The sequence below is a fragment of the Triticum dicoccoides genome, chromosome 1A, assembly GCF_002162155.2.
Source record: "Triticum dicoccoides isolate Atlit2015 ecotype Zavitan chromosome 1A, WEW_v2.0, whole genome shotgun sequence".
NCBI classification, from domain to species: Eukaryota; Viridiplantae; Streptophyta; class Magnoliopsida; order Poales; family Poaceae; genus Triticum; species Triticum dicoccoides.
Genome location: NC_041380.1, coordinates 142666180 through 142676051, shown reverse-complemented (window position 1 = coordinate 142676051; position 9872 = coordinate 142666180). Strand labels below are relative to the sequence as shown.

The 9872-nt window shown below is 42.0% G+C and overlaps 1 protein-coding gene across 1 annotated transcript; it reads left to right on the top strand.

Annotated features, from left to right (window-relative positions):
* The first annotated feature begins 206 nt into the window (after nt 1–206).
* On the top strand, nt 207–7289 carry LOC119367806 (factor of DNA methylation 1-like). The gene is made up of 7 exons (XM_037633213.1): nt 207–367; nt 1597–2489; nt 2640–2821; nt 5413–5502; nt 5592–5879; nt 5962–6168; nt 6753–7289. Exons 2-7 carry the CDS (start codon nt 1625–1627, stop codon nt 6978–6980), a joined length of 1860 nt encoding a protein of 619 aa, XP_037489110.1. The 5' UTR covers nt 207–367; nt 1597–1624; the 3' UTR covers nt 6981–7289.
* The last annotated feature ends 2583 nt before the right edge of the window (nt 7290–9872 follow it).

Here is a 9872-nt window from a genome sequence, read left to right as displayed (position 1 = left end):
AAGCATTCCTTTCATATAATTGATCACATATTTTATTTCTCAATATTTGCGAAGCCTGCGGAAAGAAAGCCAGTAAAAATCTTCTCTGGGTAGAAAATGGGGAGTATTAACTCCAGTGGCAAAAAAAAAAAGAGATCGAATTTCAAGCGCACAGCCCACGTGCCGCTCCCCTCCGCTTTCCGTCATCCAATTTACCACACCGAACGACTCCCCCCTCCCCTCCCAGGCTCCCACCACCTTCGCTCGTTCGCAGCAATTCCCCTGCTCGCTTCCAGTCTGTTCCCCTTCCGGCCAAGAAAGCTCATCGGCCGGCGCGACGAGGCCACACACGCGCAAACCCCCGCCGCGCCGCTTTGCGTCGCCCCAGGTGAGAACGGACGGACGGACGGAACCTCTCTCCTTCCTCCCTCGACACCGCATTACCACCCCCCGTCGACCATTGGCGCAAAACCCTCAAACCCTACCTTTTACCCTTGAGCCGGGGAGGTTCTTCCTTTCTTTCCTCTTCAAGAACATTTGCCTCGTTCGGGGCGTGGTGCCTAGTTTATCTGTCCTCTTTCTTCGTTGGGGTTTTCTGCTCTGCTCCGATCGAACCGGCCGCCGCAAAATCGCTTCCTTTTTTTTTTGGTCTGCGTGCGATTTTGGACCCGGCGACGGTGGATTTCATCCGTTCCCTTTCGGTATCTCCTTGTGTAGTTTGATTCCTGGCTCTTGTACTTTCCTCGATCCCTTTCGGGGGAGCTCGATTCTTCAACTTCTTTTTTTTTCAACTTTTTTATGTGACATGATTGACGGGACTGGGGAGGGCTTGCAAGAAACGAACAAATGCAGGAGGATCAGAGCAGGTGGCCCCAAATTTTGCGGGAGTGTGTTTATTTTCTTCTTTCCGGCCGGCTCCTCTGTTCTTCAGTTTGGGAGGAGCCCTGTTACACAAACCCTCGTGCATGCTGAACCTGTCCTGTAGCTTAATCAATTGCATTACCACACTTGTTAAACCTTGTTGGAACAGACACCTATGTTAGGACTTACGACATGGATGATTGGCTGTTTGTGTAAGCTATTGCGACCTTGTCCGCCGGTGGTCAACACAGATTAAGCTTCCTTTGATTTCTGAAAGAGGCTTGTGGAATACGGGCACTAGGTGTTATTCTTGTATTGACTATTGCTCCTGGTATATGCTGCATATTGTAAGATTGTGTAATATTATCCACACACATCTTATTAAATCACATGACTTACACAGTATCAAACTTGTTAAACCTTGTTGGAACAGAAACCAATGTAATGATGGGGTGATTAGCTGTATACGTGAGTGATTACAACCACATTGATGCTCGCTGTAGTACGGAATACAGATTATTGAGTTCATCAAGTTCGTGCTATGCTTAGATTTAGTACAGCAAGAGGCTTGTATGGAATGTGTGACTGTACATGTACCCAGCTTCTCTTTTTGTCTCTTGTTTCCTGTGTTAGGCGTCATTCTAGTATATTGCTCATGTATATGCAACTACATCTTTAGCTTTCTGTAATATTTATTAGAAACAGTTCTTAATATAACTTGATGAACACACCTTCCCTTTCTTTATTTCTCTCAAGGTTGTTGGGCTTCTCACGTCCCTTCGCAATGGACTATACATCGGATGGAGACTCAGAGCTTGAAGCTTATGGTTCTGACACTTATGCACTTCTGCTATCAGGAGATATAAAAGTGATGCATGATGGGAGTTCATACAAGTGCCCCTTTTGTTCGGTTGGAAATGGTGACTATAACATACATGAATTACTGCAGCATGCCTTGAGTGTGGGGGCTGCCCATGACCAGGAAGCAAAACAGAAGGTAGACCATCGAGCCCTTGCCAAGCATTTGAAGGATGAACCAGCTAAATCACATAGTCCACTGCTGAGGCCAATCATTATGGATCCACAGCCTCCTCAACATAAAAGGGATGAGCTGTTTGTCTGGCCCTGGATGGGTATCATAGTCAATATGCCTTCTGAATATGTTGGAAAAAGTGCAAACCGGCTGAAGGAGCATTTCTCCTGTTTTCATCCAGTTAAAGCACATCATGTGTACAGTAAAGGTTTTCCTACAGGTAATGCTATTGTTGAGTTTGGCAAGGACTTTGGTGGGTTTAGGAATGCACGAATATTTGAGAATCAGTTTGAGAAGAATGGGTATGGGAAAATGGGCTGGCAGGAAAAAGAGCGCAGAGGGTCAGAGCCTTTTGGATGGATCGCTAGGGCAGATGATTACAATGCTCCAGGGGCAATAGGGGACTTTCTAAGGAAAAATGGCGATCTGAAGACGGTTGACGGCGTTGAGAATGAAGAAAAAAATAAAAATGAGAAACTTGTGGCCAGTTTATCTTCTAAGGTTATTGAAAAGAATATGCATTTAGAAGCACTTGAATGTGAGTATCAGGAGAGAACTGTGTCATTGCAAAGGATGATGGAACAGAGGGAACATCAGCTCCAGTCATACAGCCAAGGTGCTTGCTAACCTTCTTGTAATTTATATGTGATATATTATCAATGTCAAGTAACTATATGCACCAGCTGGTTTCTACCCTCTTGTTGATCATGTGGTGTTTAAGCGTTACAAAAAGGCTGATGTATGTTTTGAATTTCATCTGTCTTAGAACTCCAAAAGATGCGACAGTGCTCTGTCGAACATACACAAAAGATTGTTGACGAGAACAAGAAGCTGCGCTTTGATCTTCAGTCTATGACGCATGAGCTTGATGCAAGGTCCAAAGAACTTGATGAGTTGGCTGCACAGACTGATTGCGATAGAAGGAAGCTTGAACTGGAGAAGCAAAGGGTGAGGCATCTTTGTCTTCGTATGATATTTTTCAATCAACAAGCCCATATAGCGACTTGTAAGTTAGTGTAGTGTGTAGCTTCTTCTGTTCATGTACTTCTTACAGCTGTCGGTTACTATCGGATCTTCAACTGGCACTCCATAAAAATAAAACTAGTTTAGTATATTCTTTGTTGACTTAAAGAAAAACTGGCATTGGGCGTCACCTTTTGTTCTAGATATCATGGAGCAGAACTTTTGGTGTTCGGATTGTTATACAGAACTAGCATGCTGTCCACACAAATGCACGTGCAACTTCTTTAATGTGTATATTTTTTCTGAAAGAGTAATATCCTTTCATGGAAAATCAATATACTAGATGGAAATAAAACAACCTTGTAAAAATTATTCGTGAACTTAATTAACCATGCACCGCTTAGATTCTTATGCAAGATCGGACGGCCACCACGTGTGGAGCCCCGTTCCCTCGGTTCTACCGAACTTTTCTTGGATGTTCTGTCCATGGTGGGATATGAAATTGTTATACCCAACTCGGTGGTGTCATTAGTTCCCTGAGAACTCGATGCTCCGTGACTTGTTGAAATTTTTGTTTCAATATTGTGCCATTTTGGTTGCAAGATTGAGCCTGTAAAAAATGAAAATTTAAGGAAGTCATAAACTTCAAAAAGACACTTAATTTGTACGGGTGGCTAAGATGACTATATGGCATGGTCAAAATCGGTGCAGAATATGATTAGATGTCAAAGTGAACAAACAAGAGAAACTAGATGGCAATTGTACAAGGAAGACTATTTCTGTTTGATTGATATTATTACTGGAGGGGCGTCTCCAGGAATTTGGGGCCCGGGGCGAACTTCAAATTGCAGCTCCAATTCTTTTTTATATAGTATAACTAATGGACTATCTTGAAAAAGTCTCATACCTACCCAAGAAATACATCATGCTAAAGCAGCCAAATATTTGCTGGAATACAAAATATGAGTAGAACTGAAAATCTATGTTGAAAGATCAGAAAAAATAGATAAAATATGACAAAAAATAATACGGGGATACAAAAGGGTACCTGATCTACAGGTTGCTTCATCCGTGCATCCTATATGTGTAGACACTCCTGTTGTGGACATCGATGGAAAATATCATCATCTTGTTTTTCTATAACATGAAATCAAATTGAAATAAAAATGGAGGAAAATTGAGTTCAATGGTAAATGATTTGTTTTCACTTCAATTTCAGTTCAATGTTTAAGTGCATCAATTTATAAATCAACACATACAACATCAATTTGGAAATCAACACATACAACATGTCAGTTCAAATGCATCTGCTATTGTTAATTATATGTCTGTCTTGGTCCAAGAAATTACCCAGACGTTTGCTCTTGGCTTCCGAGGTGCATCCAATCATGGGCGAGGGGGGAGGCAGGGTAAGGCGCCCATCAGCAGCAGTACGGGGGCTGGGCAGGTCGGCCATACGCTGGGGAGCACTTGCGGGAACGACATGATGACACCAGCATGGAGCAGCTAGCAGGCCGAGCTGGATTAGAGGATAGCAGCGGCCGGCAGCAGATTGCATTAGACCGTCAGCGGGATTAGAGGCGGCGCTAGCAAGCGGGACGACTGGGGTGGGGGTTGGGGATTAGGGGAGAGCTGCGGCCCTAGGGCTTGCGGCAGTCTTGTGCAGAGATTGAGGGGGCGATCGCATCAGACTCAGGCGGCTCGCACACACGGACCTGCGCGGCAGTTTCTCCCCTGATCGGTGGCCCCATGATTTTGGGGGCCATGTGCGGTCGGCCACCTTGGCCGCCCTCATCGACGGGCCTGAGGCAACTGCATGAATGGGATGGGTATCACTCGGAGCAGCATAGTGGTTGCCTGGTTGGATCGTTGCTCAGGAGTCCAGGTTAATTTTGCTATGTGCCAATGTTCGGGTCCTATATGGCATGCCTCATCTTGTTTAGTCGTTCATTCTTTGTTAAATTTATAGATTTTGCCTATTACCATACATACACCAGGTGCACTTTTATTTTTTATCGTCTGAGTTTAAGTAACTACGTATACTTCATAATGCAATCATTTTATTACAGTTAGTTACGAGAATATGTGGTGTGTTAGTCTTGTTTGTAGTGGCATACTTGGCCTTTGTTCAATAAGGTCATGTCTTTTTTTGTTAGCGTCATACTTTTATATTCTTTTACTTAAATATCCATGTAACACTCAAATATGACATGATATGTAACTCAAATAAGCAGAAGCAGGTTTAGGTTTAAGTCACTAATTGGTTTAGTTTTCAATACATGTAGTTGGTTTTCTTTTCTACTTAGGGGTAGTAGGGCTTGATGGGCCAAGTCAAGTGGAGTCCCATATAATGAGATTCAAGGATTATGATTTAACGATAATGTAGATTATTGAACTGATTTTTGCTTTTGTTGTGTTATTTTCTAGTCGTCCTCTCTTTTTCCTGGTTGACCCATCATGTTCTTTTAGTATATAATTGATGTATCTGAATCTACCATCTGAGGATGGAAGCATAATAATGTAACTAAATCACTTCCATTAAAATGTCATTTAAGTTGTGTTTTATTCTTGTACAGAATGCGACAAAGTCCAATCATCTTATGCTGGCAGAAATGGAGTATCAGAAAGCTAATGAGAATGTTCGCAAGCTTCTCGAACAACAACAGGTTAGTCCCTGCTGTGCGAATACATTTTCAAGCTGTTTGTTTTCGATGACACAAGTTTTAAAGATGTCTATCCTGTGTATAAACTGCAGAAAGAGAAAGAAACTGCTTTAAACAATGCTAAGAAGTTGGAGGAACAGTTTCATGTGAAGCACAATCTTCAACTAGAAATAAAGCACCTGACAGGAAAATTGCAAGTGATAAAGCTCACACCAGGCAATGAAACTTCAGAAACAGGGAAAAGAATAGCTGAACTGACAGAGGAGCTGCAAGATAAGATCGATGAGATGGAATATACAGAAAACTACAACCAAGGTCTGATCTTGCAAGAAAAAAAGGCTGCTGTTGAGTTGCAAGAAGCTCGGAAATTTGTGTTAGATGTATGCTGCTTCTAATGCTCTACTGTGTAATTTGAGTGAGTGCACTTGTTGGTTTTTGTATTCATGTTTTGTTCGATTGCAGGCTCTACAGGACTTGGGTGGTCAGACCAGTGACAAAGCACACGTAGGCATCAGGATGATGGGTGAGCTTGACTCAAAGGCATTTTTAAATGTGTGCAGGAAATATTTTCCAAACGATGATGCGGAAGTTGAAAGTGTTAAGATTTGTTCAAAGTGGCAGAACGAAATTAAAAATCCAGAATGGCGTCCTTTTAATGGAAAAGAATCGGTAAGAAATCCTTCTCTGTTTGTTACCTTACCACAACCATCCATTGAATCAAAGACGAGGCCTGATGTTGGGCAAAGACAGGGGCCCAGGGGCTTCGGGTTGTTCTGCCCACATCCTGGGACGTCCATTGATCAGACGCATGACACTTTAACGCTCACCTCCTAGGAGGACTGTTCTATCTTTTCAATGAAATGAAACGCAAAGGTCCTTTGCGTTTTCTTGAAAAAAAGGAGGATCCCAATCTGCTTAGCAATCCTTGTAGGGATGCAGGCGGACGCGTCGGCGAATGTCCGCATTTATGGTTTTTGTGTTAGCTTGGTTTTTAAAGCATCAGTGATTAGCTTCCTTTAGCCTTCGTGGACAGTTGCTGACAGCACGGACGTGCCCGCTTGCATCCCTAAATCCTTGCCATTGCATATTTAGACTCTCTGCAATTGACGAGTGCAACACCATCTTTTTGTATTGCACCTTCAAGCATCTCACCTGGTTGGTACTACTTCTGAATTTCTAAGCTTTATACATCTTCTTGCATACAAACATTTATTAGGATTGCTGATGCTGCACCTGGTGCATATTCTTTGTAGGAAGTGATCAATGAGGATGACATGAAGCTCAAGGAGCTGAAAGAGGTGTACGGCGAGGAAGCATATGCTGCGGTGGTGACGGCGCTGATGGAGCTGAATGGCAGCGGCAGCGGGAGCAGGGTTCCTTTCCCGGAGCTATGGAACCAGAGGGAGGGGAGGAAAGCAAAATCCAAGGAAGCGGTCCAGCATGCCATCAAGCTGTTCAAGGCGAGCAAGAGACGGCGTTGAGCTGCTCAACACTATGGCTCCTGTAGAACCGACCCTAACTAAGCAGGACGCCTTTCTATGTTTGCTCATGTATTAAGTAGAGGGAAATGGTGCTGCAGCAACTTGTGCTTTCTGCGGTAGTTAAGTGGCTACCAGCAGTTGTTCGTCGTCCATGGCTGGGCTGGCTGCTACTTTATTCGTGTGTGCGATGAAACCCTCCAGCATCTGAGACTGTTAGTGTTCTATATGGGATGACACTAACCGGTAAAGTATTAGTTATATGTATTTAGCTATGTGAAGGATTATATTTGACTTGTCAATTTTTTTTTCTGCGTGCGTTTGCTTTGACTCGTTTCAACAATTCCTGCTGAGGCTCCATTCTCCTTTTCCTGTGTTTGACTTTTTGGGAGGAAGCAATCAAACGGTTTAAAAAAGCTGTATACGCTCGGCAGCCGATCGGCCCAAATGTGGGCCGGCGCCTCGGCCATTATTTTAGGCCTTTCAGTCTGCTTCTGAGCTCAAGAGGCTCAGGTGCGCCATTATTTTAGGTTTTTCAGTCTGCTTCTGAGTTTAAGACGCTCAGCCATTTCGAGAAAACCAGGAGCAAGTGGCGCGCACTCAGCCGCTGTCACGTGTCATGCTCCGGACGACCTCTTTAGATTTTATTTTTTCATTTTCCGCACATGCTTTTTGGCCTTTTAAATGGTTTTTTGTCGGTTTTTTGGCCTTTTGTTTTTCACCGGTCCTTAATATTTTGCATAAAAAAATCGCGTATTTTTCTTTTTCTGTGAGATGCACGGGCGTGCCTCTTGAAAACAAAAAAAAAAGAATTTGCCTTTCGCGAGAGGCACGAATTTGCTTCCGCGAAAGGCACGGGTTTATTTTCGTGGGAGGCATGACTGTGCCTCTCGGAAACAAAAAAGATATGTTTTTTTCTTCCGCGAGAGCCATGGATTTATTTTCGTGGGAGGCATGACCGTGCCTCTCGGAAACAAAAAGGATATGTTTTTTTTCTTCCGCGAGAGCCACGGGTTTGCTTCTACGGGCCGTGTCTCTGGAAATGAAAAAAATATGTTTGCTTCCGTGAGAGGCATAGCCGTGCCTCTTGGAAACGGAAAAATGCGTTTTTTCTTCCGCAAGAGACAGATTTGCTCCCACGGGAGGTTTACTTCCGCGAAAGCCGGTCGTTCCTTTCGAAAAAAAAATATGTTCTCTTTTTTTTTCATTCCATGAGAGGCACAGGTTTGCTTCCATGAGAGGCATAATTTTGTCTCTTTAGGAAAGAAAAAAAAAGTATGCTCCCGGTTTGATTATTTCGTCTGATTTTTTTCGTGAAATAAAAGGTTCGTCAAAATCTATCAATAATGAAGATCTCGATGCAAGAAATCTAATGGTTAAAACAGCTTGAGATTTGAATGAACTGTTTAAAAATATTTTAAATAAATGGATCAACAAAAAAACTAAAACTTCCTTACGATAAGTGGGTGCGCCATTTGTTGCAATCTAGTATGAGAGTGATCTTCGCAAAGAGTGCTTCTTAATTAGTGATTTAGAAGAAAACCACGTAAAAAGGTCAACCTATTTATGGGAGCGGCTATACAGTGCTTCAAGCGCTCCCGACCGCACTAGCGCTTTAACTCAATACGAGAAAATTCATAGAGTTTAGAGGACAATAAATATGTCACATATACTTTCTTAAAAAAACTCGATGGGGAAAACAGAACATATGACATATGGTCTTCTGTTGATATTACCTCATAAAAAAACCTTTATGAGAACCTATAAAGTAAACTCATGAAGGAAAAAAGAGTATAATATGATGCTTTTAAGAGGAACAATTCAGGAAGATACTCCTCCTGTTTCTTGCATATTCCGAAGCCGTCAAGTATCAACTCCATGAACATATTTCTGGAATGTATAAGTTGGTAGAGACTTGGTGAAGAAATCAGTCACATGATTTGACTTGCAAGATATGCAATATAGAGATATTGCTTATTATGTAACATGTTTGCATACGGGCAACACAAGAAACATTATCGTTGAGATAATGGTTGGTGGATGTAGCCATGAGGTCTGTTTCGAAGACTCTTCATGAGAGGGCTACCACACCTGGTAGGAACACTAAACTTGTCTATGATCTGCCATAGTGGGGATATAATTGATGTATCCAATGATATCGGTGTTCACATTTCTGTGAAACTGAAAAACCAGGACAAGAGGTTTGATGCCTTGGAGATATCGAAAGATATTCTTGAGTACCAACCATTTGTGTTTGGTGGATCCAATGACATTATGGACCGTTGAGTCCCAATATCTCATTTCCGTCATCTTTTGGTCTAAATAGACTATTCTCTACGTCTAGAGAATGAACTACCATGAGAGTTATGGATGGATAAGATTTGTCCACAATGAATTTCTCTAATATATTATGGATATAGACAACATAGTATACCATAATGTATGAATGAAGGTGCTCAATTTGTAGTAACGAGCGATATTTTGGTTTACTCAAATCCTTTATTTTAAACTTCGTCATTTAGATGATTACATGTGTCGTCATTGCAGACATACAAACATCGATAATCATCATTGTAGGAGTAATCCTTAAGTATAAGGATCTCACTATGTCAGTTGTACCATATGTACTGACAACAATAAGTCGTATGGTGACTTACTCATTTTACACAATGTATGTTGCATTTTGTATTTCGATTCAGAACTGAGATTCCATTGGGAATCAATCATATATGTCTGAATCTAGTGATCCACATGGATATGTAATCACTACATCTATCAACTGTAAAGATAGATGATTTTGTGCTGCCAATGATATAAGTTATCAGAAAGAGATTCCACCTCTGGAGAATAGTTGGGTATCTGCGTGAACCATTGTGCTACAATATTTGCTCTATG

Excerpts from the sequence above, each read along its gene's own strand:
- LOC119367806 (XM_037633213.1), top strand. The coding sequence starts at position 1,625 with ATGGACTATACATCGGATGGAGACTCAGAGCTTGAAGCTTATGGTTCT. Across the intron at positions 5,503-5,591 it reads AGCTTCTCGAACAACAACAG|AAAGAGAAAGAAACTGCTTT; the intron begins GTTAGTCCCTGC and ends TATAAACTGCAG. Across the intron at positions 6,169-6,752 it reads CTTTTAATGGAAAAGAATCG|GAAGTGATCAATGAGGATGA; the intron begins GTAAGAAATCCT and ends TATTCTTTGTAG.